Source organism: Carassius carassius, chromosome 24, assembly GCF_963082965.1.
Source record: "Carassius carassius chromosome 24, fCarCar2.1, whole genome shotgun sequence".
NCBI classification, from domain to species: Eukaryota; Metazoa; Chordata; class Actinopteri; order Cypriniformes; family Cyprinidae; genus Carassius; species Carassius carassius.
In genome coordinates, this window is record NC_081778.1 from 27,277,118 (window position 1) to 27,303,713 (window position 26,596).

At 39.8% G+C, this 26,596-nt stretch overlaps 1 protein-coding gene across 1 annotated transcript; it reads left to right on the forward strand.

Annotated features, from left to right (window-relative positions):
• Positions 1-10,800: 10,800 nt before the first annotated feature.
• LOC132103344 (RUN domain-containing protein 3B-like) lies at positions 10,801-23,672 on the forward strand. Its single transcript, XM_059508382.1, has 11 exons — positions 10,801-10,981; positions 13,893-14,008; positions 14,738-14,871; positions 15,674-15,759; positions 17,465-17,554; positions 17,840-17,920; positions 18,015-18,186; positions 19,222-19,379; positions 21,117-21,263; positions 21,682-21,809; positions 22,872-23,672. The coding sequence occupies exons 1-11, from the start codon at positions 10,887-10,889 to the stop codon at positions 23,015-23,017; spliced, it is 1,353 nt and encodes a 450-aa protein (XP_059364365.1). The 5' UTR covers positions 10,801-10,886; the 3' UTR covers positions 23,018-23,672.
• The last annotated feature ends 2,924 nt before the right edge of the window (positions 23,673-26,596 follow it).

A 26,596-nucleotide genomic window follows, 5' to 3' on the forward strand; every position in this document is an offset into this window, starting at 1 on the left:
CTTAAACCTTGTCCTTTGAGTTCAGTGTTGTCGGGTCTACTATCCACTTACTACTTACAAACCACTTACGTGTGTCTTCCATGTTGGATATCCCCTGTGTAGGATTTAAATAAAGCCTTATTTCGTTTATCCTCGGCTCCGTGTTCCTTCTGGCAGCGTAAACGTGACAGAAGACCCGACCTGAAAGAGTTTAAAACTGCGTGTTTTCCCCTCCGTTTTGTTTTCCGTTTTTTCCACAGTTTTTTCTTTCCGTAGTGTCGATGGATCCCCTCTATAGCCCCGAATTCCTCCTGCTCCTGCTGGAGCAGGAAGGACTTTCTCTCGAGGACCATACCAGACAGTTTCTACTGCTAGCTAATGCCACCAGCTACCCGGACCACGCGCTCTGCTCCTTTTATCACGCCAGCCTGAACTCCAAGTGCAGAGCGTTGTCGCCCGAAGATGGTCCTTGGGAGGAATTCGCCGCATTCGTAGAGTGGACTCTGGTGAGAAATGGGTCCCCTCTCACTGTCTGCCCAATGGAGGATCTCGCCAGATCCACTCAGGACCCAGAGCCCAGCCTACCATCTCCCCACGGTACGGGGCATAAGCCCGAGCCCACCGATGACGGAGAGCCAGAAAGCAACCCGTCAGACCAGGTGCGAGAGCCGGCGACACTGCCCACCACGAGGGAGCAAAATGTGGAGCGCCAAATGGGTCAAAATGAGGTGGAGGATCGTACAGACTGGGAACCTGAACTGGAAGAACTGCCCCCTCTCCTCTCTCCGATGTCTCCGCTGGTCCCGTCCAGCCCTCCTTCGTCCTTGGTTTCCTCGTCCAGTCCTGATGGGGTTTTCAATTTACCTATGCCAGTTTCCCAGTTAAGCCCAGGACGGGCTCCTGATCCCCAGTTAAGCCCAGGACGGGCTCCTGATCCCCAGTTAAGCCCAGGACGGGCTCCTGATCCCCAGTTAAGCCCAGGACGGGCTCCTGATCCCCAGTTTTTCAATTCAATTCAAGTTTATTTGTATAGCGCTTTTTACAATACAAATCGTTCCAAAGCAACTTTACAGAAAATTATGTTTCTACAATATTTAGTAGTAGCTAGTAGTTTGTGCACGTTTGACAGGATTTTAGAAAAATAAAAATAATAATAATAATACAAGACGTAGTCAGCTAGACGATGAACTATCAATATTATTAATTAATAGTAATTATATGATGCAGTCACACATGTAGCAATAATTGTTAGTTCTGTTTGTTGATTCAAGGTTAGGATCATCTGGGGTCCTCTGAGGGTCAGCATCATCTCTTCTCAGGTGTTCTGGATCCAGACTGGAGCTTGTGTAAATCCTAGTTACCACGGGATGTAAATCCCGTGGCAAAACATAGAAACAGAATAGAGACATCATTAGCATAGCTGCTGATCCAACAAAGTAAAATTAGTTTAACCCAAGCTAAAGAATAAAAATGCAGATGCAACTACACTCACAATTTAAGAGATACATTATTCGAATGCTTGGCGAAAGAGATGCGTTTTTAAACTAGATTTAAACAGAGAGAGTGTGTCTGAACCCCGAACATTATCAGGAAGGCTATTCCAGAGTTTGGGAGCCAAATGTGAAAAAGCTCTACCTCCTTTAGTGGACTTTGCTATCCTAGGAACTACCAAAAGTCCAGCGTTTTGTGACCTTAGGGAGCGTGATGGATTGTAGCATGGTAGAAGGCTAGTTGGGTACGCAGGAGCTAAACCATTTAGGGCCTTATAGGTAAGTAATGATAATTTGTAACTGATACAGAACTTAATAGGTAGCCAGTGCAGAGACTGTAAAATTGGGGTAATATGATCATATTTTCTTGACCTGGTAAGGACTCTAGCTGCTGCATTTTGGACTACCTGTAGCTTGTTTATTGACGAAGCAGGACAACCACCTAGAAGTGCATTACAATAGTCCAGTCTAGAGGTCATGAATGCATGAACTAGCTTTTCTGCATCCTAAACAGATAACATGTTTCGTAGCTTGGCAATGTTTCTAAGATGGAAGAATGCAGTTTTTGTAACATTGGAAATATGATTTTCAAAAGACAAATTGCTGTCCAATATAACACCCAGATTTCTGACTGTAGAGGAAGTAAAAGTACATCCGTCTAGTTGCAGATTGTAATCCTACAAGATTCTGTGTGGTGTTTTTTGGTCCAATAATTTATCTCTGTCTTATCTGAATTTAATTGGAGAAAATTATTTGTCATCCAATCTTTTACATTTTTAACACACTCTGTTAGCTTAGATAATTGGGAAGTTTCATCTGGTGTCGTTGAGATATATAGCGGAGTATCATCAGCATAACAGTGGAAGCTAATTCCGTATTTTCTAATAATATTACCAAGGGGCAACATGTATATTGAAAATAGGAGACCTAGGACGGATCCTTGTGGCACTCCATATTTTACTGATGATAAATGAGATGACACCCCATTTAAGTAAACAAAATGGTAGCGATCGGACAGGTAGGATCTAAAGCATCTTAGAGCCTGCCCTTGAATACCTGTATAGTTTTGTAATCGATCTATGAGTATGTCATGATCTATGGTGTCGAACGCAGCACTAAGATCAAGTAAGACTAGAAATGAGATGCAGCCTTGATCTGACGCAAGAAGCAGGTCATTTGTAATTTTAACAAGTGCAGTTTCTGTGCTATGGTGGGGCCTAAAACCTGACTGAAATTCTTCATACAGATCATTTTTATGCAGGAAGGTGCTCAATTGAGCAGACACAACTTTTTCTAAAATTTTATAAATAAAAACCTTGGATTGTTTTGGTTATTTTCAATGAGTTTGTGAATATGCTCTGCCCTAGCAGTTTTTAGAGCCTGTCTATAGCTGGACATACTGTTTTTCCATGCAATTCTAAAAACTTCCGAGTTAGTTTTTCTCCATTTGCGTTCAAGACTACGAGTTACTTTCTTGAGAGAGTGAGTATTACTGTTATACCATGGCACAGTACGTTTTTCTCTAACCTTTTTCAATTTGATGGGGGCAACAGCTTCTAATGTATTAGAGAAAATAGTGCCCGTGTTGTCAGTAATTTTGTCTAATTCATGTGTATTTTTGGGTACAAATAGGAGTTGAGATAGATCAGGCAGGTTATTTGCGAATCTGTCTTTGGTGGCTGGAACAATAGTTCTGCCCAGACGGTAACGCTGAGACATATAGTTAATATCAGTTATACGCAGCATGCACGATACAAGGAAATGATCTGTAATATCATCACTTTGGGGTACAATATCTATAGCAGTAAGATCGATTCCATGCGATACAATTAGATCTAGTGTATGATTAAAACGATGAGTGGGCCCGGTGACATTTTGCTTGACTCCAAAGGAGTTTATTAGGTCAGTAAACGCAAGTCCTAATGTATCATTTGCATTATCAACGTGAATATTAAAATCTCCCATGATTAGCGCCTTATCAACTGTAACTAGAAGGTCTGAGAGGAAATCTGCAAATTATTTTAGGAATTCTGTATACGGCCCTGGTGGTCTATACACAGTAGCCAGAGCAAGAGATACATTAGACGTCTTTTGCATGTCTGACAGTGTAACATTTAGCAGAAGTATTTCAAAAGAGTTAAACCTGTATCCTGTTTTCTGGGTAACATTGAGAATATCACTATATATTGTTGCAACACCTCCGCCACGACCAGTCTGACGGGGCTCATGCTTATAACAGTAGTTTGGTGGAGTAGACTCATTTAGACCAAAATAATCATTTGGTTTTAGCCAGGTTTCAGTCAAGCAGAGTACATCAAAACTATTTTCTGTGATCATTTCAATTACAATAACTGCTTTGGGTGTGAGTGATCTAATATTTATGAGCCCAAACTTTAAAAATTGTTTTTGTTCATTTACTTTACATTTTTCTGGTTTAATTACGATATGATTTTTTCTAGATCCTACATTATATTTTGACCTCACTATTCGGGGAACAGACACAGTCTTAATAGTTTTTACAGCGCAAGTACTTTTATCATTTAAGCGGGTGGAACAAAACTCATCATAATAGTTATTAGAGAATTGTCTTACTAGTCACATGGAGCGAAGTGTCCTGGAGATGTTGTCAGAGCAGCTCCGCTCCGATTCTGCTGGGGTGTAATCCATCAACGCGAAACAGCCTAGGACGCTCCCAGAAAAGATTCCAGTTATTAACAAATAGCAGTTTCTGTTCTTTACACCATGACAACAACCATTCATTTAAAGCAAAAAGTCTACTGAACCTTTCGTGTCCTCGTCAATACGTGGGCAGTGGTCCTGACACGACGATCGTCGCCGCGGGCGTCGTGCTGCGAACCGTCTCGATCAGGCTGCTGAAGTCCCTTTTCAGCGTCTCCGTCTGCCGCAGCGTGGTGTCGTTAACCCCGGCGTGAAGCACGACCACTCTGAGGATCGCGGGTATCTGCGCAGAAACATCGAGAACACGAGCACCAGGCAAACAATGAGTGTGCACTTTACCTTCGGCTAACGTAGCACTTACGTGTCGGACGATGGAGTCTCCGATGATCACAGCGGCACGTCCTGTCTCGCGGAGGGGAGGGAAGTGGTTCCGGATGGAGATGTCGAAGGCAGGAGGGGGAGAAGTCGTCGCCCGGGACCCGGCTCGCGTCCTCCGCTGTGGATACACCCAGGGTCCGTGGTGTCCCGGCGTCGCAGTGAAGGACATCTGGGAAGATCGCGTCCTGGGTGCACCGGGCCTCACCTCCAGGTCGCGAATCTGCTTTCCCACAGCCTCGAACTCGAGCTGCACAGAGTGGAGACATTCATCCGCCATTAAAGCAAGTAACAGTGAGTACAGCAGTGGTAATGTGTGTGAATAGAGTATTAGCAATGTAAGCGCAGTTAGCTGCAACCACGCCGCTGATGCTAACGGGCTAAAAGCTAATAGCGGACCCGGGAGATCAAAATAAAACTAGTGATAGCGAGGCGCTCTGATTGTTTTTGTTGTAGAATACAATAGAGGATATATTCACACGTTATATAAACGGAAACGATGATGTATAAAATTGATTTGAGTTAAAAATAGTCAATGAAAAGAATATAGTGACGGAGCTCAAACGCAGTACAGCCGCCAACAACAAACAGGAGTCAATTGACGTCACTTCCTCAAACGCAGTACAGCCGCCAACAACAAGCAGGAAGTGACGTCAGTTAAGCCCAGGAGGGGCTCCTGAACCCCAGTTAAGCCCAGGAGGGGCTCCTGAACCCCAGTTAAGCCCAGGAGGGGCTCCTGAACCCCAGTTAAGCCCAGGAGGGGCTCCTGAACCCCAGTTAAGCCCAGGACGGGCTCCTGAACCCCAGTTAAGCCCAGGACGGGCTCCTGATCCCCAGTTAAACCCAGGACGGGCTCCTGAACTCCAGTTAAGCCCAGGAAGGGCTCCAGCCCCAGAGCTCACTCCAGTGCCTGCTCCTCCGAAATTCCCACCCTCCCACCCACTCCTGCCTCCTCCTCCGCTGTCGTCTGGCAGCCCCTCTGCTCGCCCTCAGCCTACCATCATTGTGGTGCGAGCTCAGCGGGACCGCCATCCTCCAGCGCCGCCTTAGTCGGCGTCTCCCTCACCTCCGCCTCCAGCCTCTGAGGCCTGGACTCCGCCTCGGCCCGTTGACCCGTCTGCTGGAGCAGGAAGGACTTTCTCTCGAGGATTCGTAGAGTGGACTCTGGTGAGAAATGGGTCACCTCTCACTGTCTGCCCAATGGAGGATCTCGCCAGATCCACTCTGGACCCAGAGCCCAGCCTACCATCTCCCCACGGTACGGGGCATAAGCCTGAGCCCACCGATGACGGAGAGCCAGAGAGCAACCCGTCAGACCAGGTGCGAGAGCCGGCGACACTGCCCACCACGAGGGAGCAAAATGTGGAGCGCCAAATGGGTCAAAATGAGGTGGAGGATCGTACAGACTGGGAACCTGAACTGGACGAACTGCACCCTCTCCTCTCTCCGATGTCTCCGCTGGTCCCGTCCAGCCCTCCTTCGTCCTTGGTTTCCTCGTCCAGTCCTGATGGGGTTTTCAATTTACCTATGCCAGTTTCCCAGTTAAGCCCAGGACGGGCTCCTGATCCCCAGTTAAGCCCAGGACGGGCTCCTGATCCCCAGTTAAGCCCAGGACGGGCTCCTGATCCCCAGTTAAGCCCAGGACGGGCTCCTGATCCCCAGTTAAGCCCAGGACGGGCTCCTGAACCCCAGTTAAACCCAGAACGGGCTCCTGGACTCCAGTTAAGCCCAGGAAGGGCTCCAGCCCCAGAGCTCACTCCAGTGCCTGCTCCTCCGAAATTCCCACCCACTCCTGCCTCCTCCTCCGCTGTCGTCTGGCAGCCCCTCTGCTCGCCCTCAACCTACCATCATTGTGGTGCGAGCTCAGCGGGACCGCCATCCTCCAGCGCCGCCTTAGTCGGCGTCTCCCTCACCTCCGCCTCCAGCATCTGAGGCCTGGCCTCCGCCTCGGCCCGTTGACCCGTCGGCTCCACCATGGCTCCTAGCTCCTTCCTCTCCGCCGTGGCCCGGCAGTCCACATGCTCTGCCTGGCTCCCTCGTCCCTCCGGCTCCGCCTTGGTCTGGCGTCGTCCATCCTATGCCTTGGGACTCCACTCCTCCGGCTTCGCCTCATCCCTCCGTCCCTCCGGCTCCGTCAGGCTCCTTCATCCCCTCGGCTACACCTCAGTCCTCTGTCACTCTGGCCTCACCGCGGCCTTCCGGATCCACATCGCCCCGTCAGTCACCAGAGCCATCAGTTCCGCCTAGGACCTCCGGCTCCTCCCCGTCACCCTGGCTCTTCGGCTCTCCGTCTCCGCCTCGGGCTCCTCCTCCACTTGCTCCATTGCCGTGGGTCGAGCCCCTGGAGTCGGCGACCATGGCTCCTCCCACCGTCGGCCCCACCTTGGGCCGTTATGGCTGTGGCCTGGGCCCTGCTGGGTACCTCCTGCTCCAGATCCCTCCTGTCTCCTCCCTGGCTCCTCCCTCCGTCGTCTCCTCCCTGGCTCCTCCCTCCGTGGTCCCTGTCTCCTGGCCCCCTCCTGGGAGTCTGTCCTCCACCGGAACCTCCTCCCAAGTTCCCACCCACGCCTCCCTCTGTTGTTTCTACGGTGCAAGGACGCACCTACCGGGAGGGGGGAGTAATGTTACATACCTGGACTCATTTAGTGTGTTTTTGCCCCTGTGACCCAGTTTCTGTCTTTGGTTTGATTAGTTCCCAGGTGTGTCTATTCTATTCCCCATGTGTTCCATGTCCCTGTTAATTTAGTGATTCCATCCACCTGTGTTTCCCCATTATCCCATGTACTTAAACCTTGTCCTTTGAGTTCAGTGTTGTCGGGTCTACTATCCACTTAACTACTTACAAACCACTTACGTGTGTCTTCCATGTTGGATATCCCCTGTGTAGGATTTAAATAAAGCCTTATTTCGTTTATCCTCGGCTCCGTGTCACTTCTGGCAGCGTAAACGTGACATATCCCAAAACAACCAAATTGCGTTTCTTTCATTTTTATTTCTTTTTCTTTGTAATTGCTGAACATAACAGCAACAATAAAGTTGCATTTCCTCTAAAACACATTTCAAGGAGCAGAACAGCAGTTTTGTCAGTTGGAGGGATTTTTCTATCATTAATTTTATATTATATCCCTCATTTCCCCACTCCCTTCTTTTTCCATGTATTCTTCTTTTTGTTGTTCACTATTTCAAAGGTGTTCAAAGTAGTTTTGTTCTACTGTCAGCTTTTTAACACCTGCAGATCCTCCTAAACACCTCCAGGGGGCGAAACCAGAATTCTGATGATCAGAATCCATGTTAAGTCTCGTATAACTTTAAGATAAAATATTATACAGTGCAGTTTTAATTGATACTATTCTATTAGCAGTTAGTAGGACTGTATTTATTTAATCTTATTTTTTAATGTTAGGTTTGTTTCGGATTGGATTGTTTGACTACTAGGCTACTTGTTTAGTGTGTGACAGCACTCAAACACTTTGTCTTTGGATTTGTCTAAAACCTGCATATGCTCGCAGAAAAATGCCTGAAAAAGCTTAATGATTCACTGTTTCCTTTTTTCCTCTACCACAGTAATTCTCAAATCCTGCTTCTGGCAGCTCTGAGACACGGCACACTGAGATGCCTTCCTCCTCTAACACATCTAATTCAACTCATCGTCTCATTATTAGAGGCTCCATGACCTGAATTGTGTGTAAGATTAGTGAGACTCCTAATATGTGCAGTGCCACGGGGGCCCTGGGAGCCACTAATCTAACACTATTTGAGTTGAAATTGCTCTTACACAAACCTTACAAATGCTGATAACAACACAAGTATTAAATAATTTCATAGAAGAAAAAACATCCTAAAAGTATTTTCAGTTTATTTTTCATATATTTATTTGATCATAGCTGTGAAATATTGTTTTTTCTTTCTTTTTTCTCTGAACTAGTACCTTGGGGCCACCTAGTGAGCTGTAGTAAATTCCACTTGTCAAGAATCTGACAAAATCCTTAATATTACCATTAATTGGTATTTCTCATGGCAACATTTTAACCAGTGGTGGAAATGACCAAAATTCACTAGGGGGAATATATAGTTTCAAGGGGAGAGGTGTTATTTTAGATAAACTTTCAGATGTTTTTAATTGTAAAAGCCTTCATAATCTATAATAACATTACAATGATTTCATGTTTCATATTAACCATATGTTTTCTTGGCACATTACAGGTCCGTGAACAACGTCCATTAATTATGTGGGGCATAAATATTCATTACCAGATGATTACCTGTGTAATTCTGGCCAAATTAAATACACATTGTGTAGTTATCTGCACATGTGATAATATAAGCATTATTAATGAATGACCTCTTGTTTATAATAAAAAATAAAAAAATAGCACTTGCAATCCCAATTAAAAAAAAATTAGGAGTTAAATGACAAAAATTAACCTTCCAATTAAGAGGTGATATTTGACTCCATAAAGGGGTCATATGACGTTGATAAAAAGAACATTATTTGGTGTATTTGGTGTAATGCAATGTGTTTATGCAGTTTAAGGTTAAAAAAACATTATTTTCCACATAATGCACATTATTGTTGTTCCTCTTTGCCCCGCCTTTCTGCCTTTTCGTTTATTTTTACAAAGCTCATCGTTCTGAAAAGCGAGGTGTACGCTGATTGGCCAGCTATCCAGTGCGTTGTGATTGTACGAATACCTTATGTGATGGAAATGTTACGCCCCTCACTATAATGTGATGCTGTGTGTCCTGGTGCAATAATACCAAAACAATAAAACCCATTATAAACAAGGCATTTGTTGCATCCAGTGGGGACATAATTACTAATTATAATGACTTATACTGCGTTTTTACATGTTGCATTGCAAAACTTTAATGTCAAAATTATAAATTCGTATTATAAACCTTTTAAAAATAAATTAATGAAAACAATAAACAATAAAAATAAGCAGGAACAACTAGGAACAATGAGGAACAATAAGTTACCAATCAAATGAAATCAACCAAATGCATCTTTGCACTACAGAGGTGGCACAGAAGAACACAAAAATGGCATTTAGGTATATTTAGACTGTTTAAGGAGGATGAGTTTAATGTTTAAATATAAAGTTTTGAATACAGAAATACCAAATTATTTAAAAACTGAAATGATTCTTTAAAAATGAAACTAAAATTGCCAGTAGGTGGCGCTTTGTTACTGAATCATTCATTCAATCGATTCGTTCAAAAAGGCAGATTCACTCATAAAGGAAGCACTGCTGTGTAATGGAGATGTGCAGCGGATCAGCTGTGACCTTTGATACTGTAAACCTACTCAGACACAATCAGCATTGTATAAACAGCTGTGGGTTTTGTTTGTGTATGTTTTTTTTGTATGTTTTAGCTTTGATTCCCATCCACTTACATTATAAGACTGATAGACTGCACTACAGATAAAGGTGAATTTTTTATCAGTTGATTTTCGTTGACGAAGCAGAGCAAAAACAGTGTAAGTCACTTAATATTAACTTTTTAACTGAACTGTATAGCCTAAAATCAGTATCACATCTTCAAACTCTTTTAATAATTAGCCTATTAAAAGCTGTCACTAATCTCACTTCATCGCGATCCAACAAACTTCTGTTATAATCAATGATAATCTGTTATAATCAACGGATAACTCAACACTGAACAAAATGTGTTTTGTACATTAACACAGCTTTATATCCATATCAAATTTTCAGTTATCGAATATGTAAGATTATGGGGCAAAAATCCTTGTATTTTTATTTATTTCTTTATTTATTTTTATGAGGCGCAGAATAATCATCCCGCAGGGGGAGCATGGTGGCTCAGAAAGTCAATTCTTTCACTGAAGCCACTTAATCTCTCACTGTGTTTTGGTCTTACTGGAAAAACCTGTACACCAGTAGATGAAATCAATTAAATCTGTTACATATAGGGATTGGTTTTTATCAGGAAAATGGATATCTACCTCATCAATATCTATCAATTCTATTTAATAAATCGTCGCTTAATATTTTGTGATTGGTTAAACCCAAAAGCGCTGAAAAAAGTAACAGGGAGCATGTGACTATGGTGTTCGCTTCAGACGCAATGTTGATGATAAATTACGTCTGAAAAAAATAAAAGATCAATTTTTTACTAAATTTAAATTAAAAAAATAAACAAAAAGTTAAAGTAAGATAATTATGTTTTCAAAACCAACCAAACCACGCCCACCTTCTACTACATTTAATGCTAATTGTCATTCCACCCGCTTATTCCATTTCTATGGCTCAAGTGAGAGTCAGTCAGAGACTGATCCAAAGCATCAGAAGAGAAAAAGACTTGAGGAAATAAACAGCTGTGTATCAGAAAGAGACTATCATGGCATCGATAAATCTCGGGTTCAACGGGGCTCGTAGAAAAGTACTAGCGCGTATCAGAGCCGTAGAGAGGAGGAATCTGATCACCGTTTGCAGGTAAAATCTGATTACACATTCATCATCATTGTAGCACACCGGCGCGCGGAACATGTGTGATGATGTCATTGATATTTTTTTAGCAAGGTAAGTTTTTTTTTTTTTTTTTGTAAATTGCTGATGCTGGAACAGGGGAGATGAGATGATGTACGTGCACCGCACACAGAAGCGCTGATCTGAGATCTCTCTTTAGAGCATCACGTCATTTAGATGGAGTCCTTAGAAAAAGTACAGTGGTGATATCTACTGAATGACTCGTGCACCATTGCATATACATTGTGTTCCAAGGTACTGAAAAGAATGCATGTAAAAAAAAAAGGTTTTTCTATGGTATGTAAAAAAAAGAGAGAAAGACAAAAGCACAAAAGATTCATAACACTTATCTAAAAATATTTTAAAAACCTTTGGACATAGTTAAAAAATAAATAAATAAATAACACAAAACATATTGCATTGGTGTAAAAAAAAACCAGATACATAGTACAGAGTACATATTAATGTTTTACACCATTTGATGGCAGTTTTTCATTAGAAGTTTGTTTTATATTTGGAAAGCTTGTGTCTTATAGCTGGTGATGACTGAGACTTAAAAAGGATTTGAAAGAAGAGCTTAAAGGGTACATAACATACACAGTTTCACCTAATCTCATGTTAAACTTGAGTACCTATAGACTGCATCCTTCATATATCCAAAAATTCTTACGTTTTATTATATTTGTAAAAGAAAATTACAGCTTTCCGATTCTTTCCAGAAAAAGCCGAGCTCCTGGAGGCGTGCCATGAGCGGAGGTATAATACTGATGTTTCGTGTTGTTTCCATTAACATATATTCACTTATGTGCTGATTTCCAAAACAAATAAAGAAATCTGATGCAATTGTACTTCCATGAATGGGGTCTTTTATCACAGGGACGGCTCCATGTTTTAATAGCAAACGATGTGCAAATCCAGCGTAGACTTGGGCCTCCTTTATAAATAATTCGTCACTCAAATGACCAGAACACACAAACGCACTTGATACACTCCGTTTCTGCCCCGGAAAAACAAACTGCATCCACTGTTCATGTAACGCTGGGTTCTTGGGGAAGTTGAACACGGTAAACTTTCCCTCACATCCAAAAACGCACTTATTTGGAGGCATTCTCGAACAAATCCTACGCAGCGCTGCAGACGATTTTGAAGCGCGTTGATGTGCGCGGTCTCGCTCTCCTCTGGCCAACGTGTGCTCGGGCGCGCTTTACCGACAGAAATGCTCATATAAGGAGTTCCGCTCTATGTTCCGCTCTTGTCTACATCATTAGATCCACGATAGAAAAAAAACAGCCGAAACTTGTACCAACCCGGAAGTAAGATTTTCAGCACAGAAATTCTCAGTCATACTTCTAAATTATTTTTTACAACTTTGACCATGTTTAGCATGAGAATCCATCTCTTTAACACTGTGAACAACTCTGGATACACGAAACACCATTGTACCCCCCCCCCTTTAAGTACACACAAAACCTTGAGATCTATTTTGAGAACTTTTTGACCCATTTTGTGTAATATTTTGTATGGCTGAGAGTTGTATTATCTCTTTGCTGAAGGAAGTGGATACAGAACACATCTTGTTGGATGTTTGGTATGCTATCATAATCAATTATTTATGCAGAACACACTATATATAGTTTGTGTATTTTACCTTGATGACCTGCTACCTTTGCCAAAATGTGCAGCATGCAACCGGATCACACTGCACCGGCAGTCGGGCAATGTATCCCAAAACGCAGTGAGCTCAATTTGACATATTTAGTGTGACTTATGAATCAGAAGTGATATCATTATCACACTTACTGTAAATGCTATTTTACTACAATTTATATACAATATGAAAATTGATACAAATACGTGGTGATTCAAATCGGTTAAGATATTAAAGGGGTCATATGATACGATTTAAAAATGTCATATTTCAGTTTCACAAAGAAATTATCAGCATTTTGTTCAAGCAATAATAAAAGGACATTTTTTCATTTAGAATTTGTCTGAAATCTAATTTTGTAAAAAAAAAAGAAAAGAAAAGAAAAAGAAAACAATCTTGAGAAATCGCATCGTGAAATCAGTATTGCATCGTGAGTTGAGTGAATTACATCCCTAGCTGCTGGGTATTTGGAAGTCACAAAGAGACGCACAAAAGAACAGTACCTGCTGATAATGAAAAGGACAGTCATTTATGCCATAATTACATTTGATGAGACCACAATAAACGGCACTAATGGTGCTCCACAAAACACAAAACCTCTCCTTTGACTCAAATGCACTTTTAGTGGTTTTTAAAAGCTTTAGTTTAGGGTTTTACTGAATATAATATAATATAATTTAACTTTTAGTTTTTTTTTACAGTTTTCTGGGTTTTATTTTGTGTGTATCACTGTATCCAAAAAGCAGCGTTGCTGTTGTTAACTACAACTAAAGCTGTTAAAATATATATTTTTTATTCATTACAATAATGTTGAAATTAAATAAAAATAAATAATATTTGAAAATGTCAATTTAAACTTAAATGAAAACTAGAAATGTTGCCTTGCCAACTAACTGAAATAAAATTACTAAAACGCAAATAAATATAAAGCTAAATAGAAATAAGTGGCAAGAACAAATGAAAATTACTAAAAATAAAATAAATAAAAATAATATAACAATAATAATAAAAAATAATAATATAATAACCCGAGCATTAAAAGATATTTAATGCATAATGAGATGCATTAAAATATGGCCAAATCTCAGAAAGCAGCATAATAATGTTTATATTTATAAGTCTAAAGTTTGTCATTGTTTTACTGTATTGGCAATTAGATATGTTTGTGTGAGTTTAAACTGTATTGTATATTTCTGTTGCGCCCATGATTGTGTGTGTTTGAGTGCATAGGTTCTCAGTGAAGACCCTCATTGATCGCTCATGTTTTGAGACGATAGACGACACATCTGCTGAGTTCATCAACTTTGTCTCCATTCTAGAACATATTCTCAGTCATAGACTGAAAGGTGAGGAACAAGATACACAACCTGTCCAGTTCCACTTTGAAATTGTAAACGGCATTGTATCTTTATCTGAGCAGCACATTTTTAGCAAACTGAACTGGACTTGATAATAAACACTCAGCATGTGTGAGCACAGCAAAACAACATTTACTTTGAAAGCTATTGTATCATTTTTTAGATATATATTTATTTTATAATATATTATGCATATATTACAAAAAAACAACAACATACAATTGGCAGCGCCTTAGACAACAAATGAATTGACATACACACTCAGAATAACTGTTGAAGTGAGCTGTGCCAGAAGCTTCACACATCATTGCATAGTGATTCTGTGATACATGCTGTTAAAAGACCTACACACACACACACACACACACACACACTCCTGCTGCTGCTGTAATGAGGTATAAATACAGCACTGAGTGTCTCATTTTGTGTTAGAAGAGCTTAGACGACTCTCACAGCATGACAAAACATCTCTCACACTCACATATCAGTTATTTCAGACTTTCAGCAATATTTGATCACTCCATGTTAATGTATGTTCTCTGAAATGGCTTTAAAAGTAAAAAATCCCTGTTGAGTTCATCACTTGTCGAAATCAACCCTTTCAAACACTAGCTCAGATGTTAACCCACAATGTTTTGCATCTAAATGAATATACAGCTCTTCTTGAGGAATCACTCTGCTTCTACACTGCATTGTGTGTGTGTTTTCCCTCTGTAGGTCAGGTCAGCTGGTTTGGCTACGAGAGCCCGCGCAGTTTCTGGGATTACATACGTGTGGCGTGTAGTAAAGTCCCGCACAGCTGCATCCATAGCATCGAGAACATGGAGAACGTCCGCAGCTCTAGAGCAAAGGTCAGGACACACGTCTGTGTTGCAGTGTTATTTTAGTATTTATTATTATTTTCAATTACCTTGTTTTAAATATTTTTAAGTAAGTTTTTGTAATTTTGTTACATGCCTTTGTCATTTTTATTATTTTTTTATATGTTTATTTAGCATTAATTTATATTTATATTAGCTTTTATTTATACTTATTTAAGTTTTAGTAATTTTAGCACTTCAACTAATTCCAATTTTCAATTTTAGTTTTTATTTAAATTTTAGTTTCATGTTAATTTTAGTTTACATTTAAGTAACTTTATGATGTGCTTGTTATTTTTATTACTTTTTCATATAGTATTTATTTAGCTTAATTCCTATTCACTCCAGACTTAGTTTCAGATTTTTAGTTTTTAGTAATTCATTTTATTTTAGAGAGTTGCCAATGCAACATTTCAGTATTATGGCTATTTATTTTTTATATTTATATACGTTTTCTTTTTTATTTCCGATTTTTTAATTTATTTTTTTAATTAAGGAAAATATATTTTTTTTTTTAGTTTTAGTTAACAATAACAACATTGGTTTGGTGTCATATTTCACCAAAGAATAACACTCTCATGCTATCACAAATTATAAAAAACATAAAAACTCCCAGATCAGACTTGTCCTGTTTAAATCTGGTATTCTTATCCATCTCGGATGATTCAGTCACAAGCGGTCAACTAAGACAGAACACCGGCTCAGATACTGTGATGTTACTTCAGTTTTAAAGGCTTCAGTGGTTGACAGGTAAGAGCGTCTCTCTCTCTCTCTCTCTCGTTCTTTCTCTCAGGGTCGTGCCTGGATTAGAGTGGCATTAATGGAGAAGCGTTTGTCTGAATACATCTCTGCAGCTCTGAGAGACTTCAAAACTACTAGGTATCTTTCCGCAGCACTCGTCTCAGACACACACACACACCGAGACTCTTATATTTGATTTTGGTCAAATCTTTTTATGGGTCTCTTTTTTTATGGGTCTCTATTGTCAACATCTCCACAACATGGATTGTTTAAACATGATGTCTTCACTGAAATAAAAGCAGCACTGTATGACTTTTTAGCAAACTGTCAAGCCTACAGAAATGAATTGTTTCATCAATGATTCATCCATGTGTACCATACCAGTTTAATGTGCAGAGACATCAGTCATTTATAGCTTGACTTTCTAAAAGTCGCTGTGGCACTATCAAAACCTTTTTTTTTTTTGAGCAGTCTGACATGTCACCTTCTGGTTTAACTGAGTGGTTTTAGTTTGGCGGAACAGTTGAAGATGGGCAGAAAGCATTAGTATTTTGGCAATTCAATCTGTTGTCACAATGAAACACTGACACTGAAATTACCAGTGTTTGGAATAACGGCGTTTAAAAGAACGACGTTATTATTTCAGTAACGGGGTAATCTAACTAATTACTTTTCCCGTTGTTAAAACGCCGTTAACGTTACTGAACGTTAAATGCGGTGCGTTACTATGCATTGATTAAATATGCAATCCGAACGCACCCCTGGCTCACACAGCGAGTGAGCAGGTGGGTTAATAACGAGATAAGCGATTATGATTGGCTAAGGCAGAGTCATGTGTTTCATGGTAGCCAATTAGAGACAGTGTTTTGACGCCAGCGGCGTCAAACACACACACACACGCACGCACGCGAGATTCGCAGCAGCAGCAGAGATGGCGAGTCAGGAGCAATCCGATGAAAAGTTGGCATTTTCAAGGTGGAGATATAAGCACTACTTCAAATTCATTGTAGTCAAAGGCAAGAACGTGCATGTAATGTGTACATGTAATGTGATACACACGCATCTACAAAGCTAGTGGCCAAAAACACTTTTCTTACAAAGAGTGCAGGATAAAACTCTTGCTGTCTGTTGACGTGCAATAAATATCGAAAACAAATTCTTTGACATATAGAAACTTTTTTTTTTTTACAGTAACGCAAATAGTTACTTTCCCTGGTAACGAGTTACTTTTATTATAGAGTAATTCAGTTACTAACTCAGTTACTTTTTGGAACAAGTATTGAGTAACTATAACTAATTACTTTTTTAAAGTAACGTTCCCAACAGTGGAAATTACACACTTCATCTTGAAAATACCAGGGTTCCCATGATCTTAAAAAAAAACTGGAAATATCACAGACAATTTTCAGCATCATTACTCCAGTCTTCATCGCCACATGATCCTTCAGAAATCATTCTAATTGGCGATTTGCTGCTCAAAAAATATTTCTTATTATCATCAATATTAAAAATAGCTGTGCTGCTTAATATTTTTGTGGAAATGTTTATAAACACATCTTTGTGGAAATACATTATTTAAGGATTTTTAGAGAAATTGACAGCATTTATTGAAATAAAAGTCTTTTATAACATTGTAGGGTCAGCATTTGCAACCTTTGATTAATTTAAAATAAATTTTAATTTCTTTAAAAAATATGTTTACTGACCCCAATTATTTGGTGGTAGTGTACACATCTACATTTAAAAAAATAATAATAATAAAAAATAGCAACTACAAAATCATGAGAATACAAAAGTGCTGTTCTTCTCTGGTCTTCATCAGTTTTGTGTGTTTGTTTATCAGGAGGTTTTATGAGGAAGGGGCTGTAGTTCTGGGTGAGGAGGCGGGGCTTCTGGCAGATACACTGATTGGACTGAATGCCATTGACTTCAGGTACGTTTATGTTCATTCACTTCCTTTCTATGGGTGGCAGTGACATTCAGCTATGCCACAGCAGGACAGGATGCTGATCATTCATTAAATGGGTGGTGCTCTATAAACATCTGCTGACACAAGCTGCAAACACACACACACGCAAAAAATAGATGCTGAGAACAGCCTCCGTATTGTTTTGTAGGATTACCATTTTCCATAATATAGTACTCTACCACCGTGACATTCTCATCAAATTAAGTGCATTTGTAAGCTAATGCTGAAATTCTCATTCTTGATTGACAGTTTTTGTCTGAAAGGGGAGGGGCTTGATGAGAGCTGTCCTCTCGTCATTGACTACACACCATACCTTAAATTCACACAAACGTAAGAGCACTACATAAAAACATGCTGGCTTTGTGAACATGCTTTAGGCCTTCTTAATGCTTGTGATTGAATATAATTCATGTGTGTGCTGTAGTTCTGACAGCATCAGCAGTGATGAGGAGGAAATGAGAACGCTGGGCAGCAGCGGCAGTGAAGCAGGCACTCCTGAAACCCACATGGCCGCCAGTCTGATGGATGATCAGAGCACCTGGTACAGCAAGAGCAAAAGACTAGAGCAGAAATACAGAGTCGTGCTGGAACAGAAGGTGAGGAGGACTACTAATCGTACTGTTTATGTAGTATGCATAGCCTACTGCACGCAGTATGCTGAATTTTTGGATGCATAGAATACCCACATTTACTACAGTTGCCAAAATGCATAGTACATAACCAGAGCACAAAGTGAGCTTCCCTTTTCTTGGCATTCATTAGCTGTGACTGAAAAACAACTTTGAGCATGCTGCATTAAAGGGGACATTGGATGAAGATTGCACTTTTTAGTTAGGTTTCTGGTGTGTCTGCTAGCTCAGAAAAGCTGTAAAGAAAAATGCAGCCAGTTTGTTGTGGCCTGTCTGAGTCTGAAACTGTCATCCAGGGAGCTGTTTATATTTGCAGCAGGCTTCTATATAGATAGCTAGCTATTTAATTAAGATAATCTCCAAGCTACAGTATATACAGAGTCCAAGGCAGCAATTCACCCATCTTGTGGCGATGCCCCATGGAAGAGAGGAGTGGGGTGAGCAATAGCTCATTATCATTTAAAGAGACGTGCACAGAAACGAATCGCTTGTGTTTTTAACAAGGTAAAAAGAGCCATCGAAGAATTTTATCTAAAGTTTGTTACAGACATTTCATGAATACTCTAAAGAATCATACCAAATTGTTGAGAACAGGCATCCAATGTCCCCTTTAAAAAATCTTTGTAGTCAGTCACGCTGCATGGTGTTTACATACGTTTTAAAGAATTATGTAGTATAGAATCTAATCTGTCATACTGTATATAGACTGTACATATATTGTGAGACGTATGCAGTAAGCTGTACTCTAGTTTTCTGTATTCTGTGATGAACTTTGAATGTTAAACTGAGCGTGAATATTTCTAGATCAGGGATTCTCAGTGCTCCTGAGTGTGTCACATTTTAAGTATCTAGTCTGACAGCCTTAGATCAGGTCGTGGGGTCTGTACTGATGAGTGGATGAGTCAGTCAGGTGGGTGTTAGATAAGAGAGACATCCTGGGGGACCCGGGAGCAGGACTAGCAAATACTGACACTGATCACATGAATTCTTATAATTGTTAAGGGTTATCTGGAGGAGCTGATACGTCTGAGGGAAGTTCAGCTCTCCGAGTCTGTCTCTCAGAATAAATCTCTACAGCAGCGGCTCATAGACACCAAAACCAGCCACAAACTGGAGAAAGAGCAGCTGGAGTTCATCATACTGGAGCTGCAGGATCAGCTGTAAGTTGTGTTTGTGTGTGCATGTATATATCACCTCTTTTATATACACACACTATATATATATATATATATATATAGTGTGTGTGTGTGTGTGTGTGTATGCTTTTATATTATTTTTATATTGTTTATATATTTTCATTACAGTTAAACTTGTTATTTTGCTATGTGCCTTTGTTTTTTTATGTTTATTCTTTTTAAAGAAATTATAGTTTTATTCTGTAAGGATCAAAAGTAACAGTAAATACTTTTATAATGTTAAAAAGATTAATATTTCAAATAAATGCTGTTCTTCTGAGTATTCTATTAATCAAAGAATCATGAATATATATATATATATATATATATATATAGTTTTAGTTAACAATATCAACACTGAAAAAAGTAATATAATGTTCTTCTCTATCATTCATCATAATTTAATGAATTAATGCTGTCAGTTATCAATATATCTTTTTAAAGCGCACTGACATTTTGAATAAGGTGCAAACTTTAATTATCTATAAATTATCAAATTTGCATAGACATTACATTTTTTTTTAAAAACACAACGTGTTAAAGGAATAGTTGACCCAAAAATGAAAATTCTGTAATTATTTTACTCATCCTCAAGTTGTTCCAAACCTTTATGAATTTGTTTTTGTTCTGCTGAACACACACACACACACACATTTTGAAGAATGGGACAGTTTATGGTTCCCATTGACTTTCAAAGTATTTATTTCCATACTCTAGAAGTAAACCAGGACCAGCAACTGTTTGATTACCAATATTTATTGAAATATATAAATGACGACAGATTTTTCATTTTTAGGTGAACTATAGGTGAATACTTTAGGCAAACTCAGCACATTTTGAACCTGATTAAACTGAATAGTGCTAGATTCATGAATATGATGCTGGATTTCATTCTGAAATGCTTCACACAAAAGTGCCACAACTGTTTTTGCGAACTTGCCTGTGTACCTATAATTCAGGCTCATGGAAATATGCTGTTACGGGAGGGGAAAGGTTAGTTATCTTGCAGGGTGGTCTCATTTATCATCTGATATTATGCTCTGTGCTGTGAAGCAGAAGAATGTTAATCTTTAGTGTTTTCCGTGGCTGCAGAGTGTCAGTACGGATGATGTCGGAATGCTTTCTGCCTCCTGAGTCCTCCGATTCATTTCTCCTCTCATTCTCTCAGACAGCTAGAGTTCATGGTTTAAGTGAGAGATCTGTGTGGAGATCTGTGTTATCGAGGAGACGTCAGAAGCTCGACCAGAGCAGGGCTGCTATGGAGACAGATGCAAATAAGTTAATAGATGATGGCAGCATGTAAGCGGAGAGAGGATCTGGTTGATGGACAAGGGGGGAATGAATGTAAGACTAGAGGAGAGACTGATGGTAGGAGAAAGCATGCGTTTGTTTGGATGTGCTTTGTTCGTGGCGCTCGTTTTCAACATGTTGTTATTTAGACAAGCCTGGTTGATTTCCTACTGCATAAATCAAGGCTGCACAGTGGTTAAACTCATAATCATGATTATTTAGCTCAAAAAGGAAAAAAATAAAGTGTCCAGATTGCTCCACAAATGCAAATTTGTATAGCCGGTCAGTTTTAAAATTATTATTTGTGATTAATAGAGAGAAGCTGAAACTGTGATCGTGAAGAAAATGCGACCGATCGTGCAGCTATCGTGTATATATGCAATTTCCTCTTTTTAGCACTGTCTCTTTAAATGATAATATTTGTTTTTCCAGGACGGTGATGAAGAATCATGACCTTCGCTCCAGACAAGAGCTTACCTCGCACCTGACAAACCAATGTCCCTCACCTGCTACCTTGGATACCAATGCAGTTGCCTTGGATATGCTCCTGTACAGGAAACGCACAGGACCATGGGAAGAGTATGTGCCTTCTGTTTTTGTATTTCATAAAAGTATCCTCTCAGATTATGAGATACGTGCAACTTTACACCACAACTCATCTTATATTGGATTCCAGTCAAGTTGCTTGCGCTCGGAAGCGTAGGCTCTCAAGCTCTAGTTTTAGCTCATGTCTGCAGCTCTCAAATCACATTATAGTATTGGCATGCTTCCTACAGCCATCATTCTCATGTATAGATAACCTACCAAGGTTATTAAATGGACTGATCTAATTGTAACCCAAACTTCAGTGGTGTTTCTCATGAAAATGTCAATTAAGCACATTTTCTCCCCAGATTTAAGAAAAATAAGACAAATAAGAAGTATTCTTATTTTTTCTTTTGTGACATCAACATGTTCTTTACTTTTTCATGACTTTAAACCATGCGTGTGAGCACAGGAAAAGCTTCCAGAGTTTGGAGCATCTTTCTGCAGATATGAGTCTCTCGCAGATGTCTCTGGATCCAGCACAAGTGAACACACACAGTCTGGAGAGCAAGGCAGGACTTACACACTGGCAAAGAGAAGGTTTGTGATGCGTGTGTGTGTGAGTCATCTATGGTGACATCATTCTCTGATAACCAGCTCTATTATAGATGCTTTCATTTTGCAATGGAAGGGACATTTCTCCACCTAAGGGAAGATATCAGCATCCCTTCCTCAGTATTTGTGTGAATCTCATGAAGACACCACACAATAAAACAAAGAAAAACAGGAAATTATATTTACTCTAAGAAAATAAGGTATATTTTAAGACAATTAAGCATTTATGCATTGTGACATTATTTAGAAAAGGTACCCACATTTTCATTTCTTTAATGATTAATGCAGTTTGGAGTTTTTTTATAAATAAATAAATAAAAAATAAACATAAAAATAAAACCTTCTCAAAACATTTGCATAAAGGCAGTACAAATAAAATGTATGTATAAAACACTTAAATCGTGTATAAATATATTTTCTTGTTAATAAAAATGTTTGTATTTGTATTGATACTGACAAAATCTAAATCGTTAACAGTTCTAAAAATTGCTAAATATGATTAAATGGAATTGAAAAATATATTTTCTTAAATCAGAGTTGATATTGCTTTCGGTTTGTTCACTTGTCAGAATTCATCAGATAACAGTCAGGTTGAGCGCAGTGCATTGTGGGGTAGGGAAAGTATCTCTAGAGTTATTTTAGTATTTTATTCTAGTATGATATTTATTAATATTTTTAATTAGCTTTTAGTTGGAAATTTTCAGTATAATTTTAGTTTATGTTTAAGGACTGTTTTTTTTTCTTTATTTAGCTTGAATGCATTTTTATTTAGGTTTTTTAGTAATTGAAGTACTTTAAAATCTCAAACAAAACAAGAAGTGTTGTCTTGGTAATTATTCATTTTTACATTTTATTTCACATTTATTTAAATTACCCAACTCAATTTTTAATAGTTTTATTTTTAATTAAAAACAACTATTGCTGCATCTGTTGTGCAGATGTTGTGGCTACTGCTCTGTTTCATAATAACATCCTCGCTCATGTGTGAAATGATCAGTGATGTCTCCACACTCTAGCACTGTGTGTATATGTGATTGTTTTTCACAGGGAAAGAGGATACTCCGTCTCTGAGGGGTTTGTGTGGTTCCTTAACCTCAATGGCCAGTTACAAATCTCTGGCCAGTCTCAAGTCCAGTGAGTATCTGGCCAGTCCAACAACAGACATGACCAGCCCAGGACTGACACCGTCCTGAGAGACATGTATGGACATATAAACGTATACACAAACACACCGGCCTGTTTTAGATGGTGTGGGCTTCGAACTGAAGTGAAGAAAGAAAAGCTACCTAATGGTACATCCTCAGAGCCTCTAAGAGACATTTCAGCTAGACAAGATGAAACCTCATGTTTAGTTTAATTTGAAGTGCAATTCATTTTCAAATCTGAACATTTGGCTGATGAAGTCCATAGCTAGTGTAAGCATTAGCATTATTGAATATTGAGCATAATTTATCACGATGAATGACAGTCTTGACTCAGGACATCAGTGAATTTCAGTTGTTAATCTACCTAGTTCAAACGTTTGCTGTTTTTGTAAAGTCCATAGATTAAGGTTTTTGCCTCTGCTCATAAAATTTGTCCTGTGTGAAATTATACTTAATTATTACTAAACTTCGATTTAACTTCAGTGCCCCTATTGAAAATGACTTAACATCAGATTCAAAGCACGTCATACTGTATACCAGCACAGCTGTGTGGGAAATTGGTTGTCTGGGCCAATGACCAATTTACAATGATATCTCACTATTTAACTTAATTAAATTTCATTAAATTTTATTTCATCATATTTTATTTTAATAAAGATTTCTAGTCGCAAGCCTCCTCTAAAATCAACTTTTCATAATAAATTATATCCTTCAACTTCTTCCACGTTCCATCATCTGTTACTAGTCTAGTAAAAGCCTACTTCGAAGACCTGCAACTGTGCTTTACAACAACCGACTTTACAACATCATGGCAGCGCGTAGAAGTAGGCATCATGGCAGGCTGTACATTATCCCCTCTGGTCTTCACAATGGCCATGGAGGTCATCATCAGGGCCTCAAGATGGGTGGTGGGGGGTGAGCGAACTAAGAACAGGATCCGCCTTCCACCTATCCGAGCATACATGGATGACATGACCACCTTGACCACTACTGCAGCATGTACCAGGCGGCTTCTTGGAAAACTGCAGGAGAACATCAAGTGGGCTCGGATGAAAATCAAACCGAACAAGTCACAAAGCATCTCAATATTTAAGGGACAGCTTAAAGATGTGAAGTTCTGCATTGGTGATGACCCAATACCAACAGTGTCTGAGCAACCTGTCAAAAGCCTGGGTAGATGGTACAACGCTAGCCTTGGGGACAAAGACCAAGTTCAGCAAGTAAGGCAGGACATTACCAACAGTCTGGAAACCATCAACAGTACCCTACTGCCAGGGAAGCTCAAACTCTGGTGTCTGCAATTTGGACTTCTCCCTCGGGTAATATGGCCACTCACTATCTATGAGCTCCCAATAACAACTATGGAAAAGATGGAGCGAACCGTGACTTCATACGTGAAGAAATGGCTCGGCGTCCCACGCTGTCTGACTAACATCAGTCTCTACGGCAAAGGGGTCCTTGAACTGCCTATAACGAGCCTCACCGAGGAGTACAAGTGCTCTAAAGTGAGACTCCAGATGACTTTGAAGGACTTCAGGGACCAGACCATCAGCAATGCCGTTCCACCTCTGTTAACTGGACGAAAATGGAAACCATCCGAGGCGGTCCAGCAAGCTATGTCAGCCCTGAGGCACAGCGACATTGTAGGGCACGTCCAGTTGGGGAGAGGAGGCCTTGGCCTTACCGCAAGTAAGCCAACTTGGCGTAAGGCCTCAACATCAGAGAGGAGGAAAATGGTGGTCGAGGAGGTGCGCCGTCAGGAGGAGGCGGAAAGAAGTGCAAAGGCTGTCTCTCTTGCCAAACAGGGACAATGGATGAGGTGGGAAGGCCTGGAGAGGAGAAAGCTTAGCTGGAGGGAGCTCTGGGAAATGGAGGCAAGTAACATCAGCTTCATCATAAGAGCCACCTATGATGTGCTCCCATCTCCAAAAAACCTCCACCAGTGGTATGGAGAGGACCCAACCTGTGCCCTCTGCCCTACTCCAGCGACTCTTAAGCACATCTTGGTTGGTTGTAAAACCAGCCTCACACAAGGTCGTTACACCTGGAGACACAACCAGGTCCTCAAGAGTCTGGCAGCAGAGTCTGAACGTCCGAAAGAAGCAGCCAGTGGATATGGATTAAGAGAAAGGATCCTTGTTGGGCTCATAGAGCATCAACATGACCCACTCACTTATCGACCCACTCACTAATCCCCCCACCCTATAACCCACTTGAGAACCCAGGGCACAACCCTCCATGAGGAGGGTGAACAAAGTATGCGGTCAGCTCTAGGCTTGACTCAGGGAAGAGGACGCCTCCTGCCTTGCATAGTCCCGTGGGCTGTGCCATGAAACAACCAGGCAATTTTCATGATTGGGCATGGGACACAAGCTCAGGTTTGATCACCCTGTAGCTGGCCACCTTTGATGAGGGTGTCTAGTGTTGAAAGGCCGAAACACCCCCTGATTCAAAGGTACATTACTGATGATGTGTCCTGAAATTTACATCTTTCCCATGACTGAGGTACAGCTCCCACGCCACTCTCAACATCAAGGCAAACCATGTGCATACCATCCATTGGCACAATGGACAGTTTACCATCACGTCCCGTGTTTATGATTCTCATATCAATTATTGTGATTAATCTGGCCCCTCTCTACACATTTTGGTCCTTTTTAATAAAAACTAGAATCAACATGCCAAGTAAAATACATTTTAAACCATTTTTTAACACCCCTTCCAAAATTTTAACATGAACATATAGCTGTGATATTCAGTAAGAAACATATTTAGGATGTTAACTTAATTGTATCCATCAGAAATTGTTTGGATTGTGAGAAGTGGGTGATATGTATCAGAATGGAAAAACTGGAGCCCTAATAATGTTGAATTGTCCAATTAGGACAGAATTGTGAACAACAAATATTGCTTTGTTGATTTGCCATCATTTGTCTTTTTAGGGAGTAAGAGGAATGTGATTTCAGAAAATTCTCTGGTGTGCTTAATGTGGATATTAATACATTTATTTCTCATCTCTGGCTTTTAACTGAAGTGTTTTGAGATTCACTCTGTCTTCTTATGTGAGGAAATTTTACATATTTATGAGTTCTGTGATTTACATAATCATACAGCACTCAAACATCAGTTTTGCATTTTTTCCCCATCTTCACTCAAAGATAGTGGCTAATGTGCGCTGGTGTGAAGCATTGCCATGCATTTATATACATTAATAAGAATAATATGATGCATGTTGGACTAGAACTAGAATGTATTCAGAACCTAAAGCAACGGTCTTTAACTTCATCTGTAAACATCTGAACTAGTGTTGTCAATTTCATGGGATTAAAGATTATCATTTCCTTTAATTTGTACATAAATGCTGTAATTTTCCTACCTCCTTAGCAAATCGAGCTTAAAGTACCACTTTGTTTTTGACTGTATAATGAGGCTGTGGACTATAGGCCACTGATGTTCAAAGAGACGGACATACATATATATATATATATATATATATATATATATATATATATATATATATATTATATTATATATAAAGCCAATATATGTATTTTAATGTCTATTCCGTGATTTTCTCATCTGCTGCAGTTCTCTTCATTAGGGGGCTTTTTTGTGGTGGTTAATTTT

Coding starts and splice junctions, on each gene's coding strand:
- LOC132103344 (XM_059508382.1), top strand. CDS start 10,887: ATGGCATCGATAAATCTCGGGTTCAACGGGGCTCGTAGAAAAGTACTA. Junction 14,872..15,673: donor TCCGCAGCTCTAGAGCAAAG/GTCAGGACACAC, acceptor TCTTTCTCTCAG/GGTCGTGCCTGGATTAGAGT. Junction 21,264..21,681: donor CGCACAGGACCATGGGAAGA/GTATGTGCCTTC, acceptor GTGTGAGCACAG/GAAAAGCTTCCAGAGTTTGG.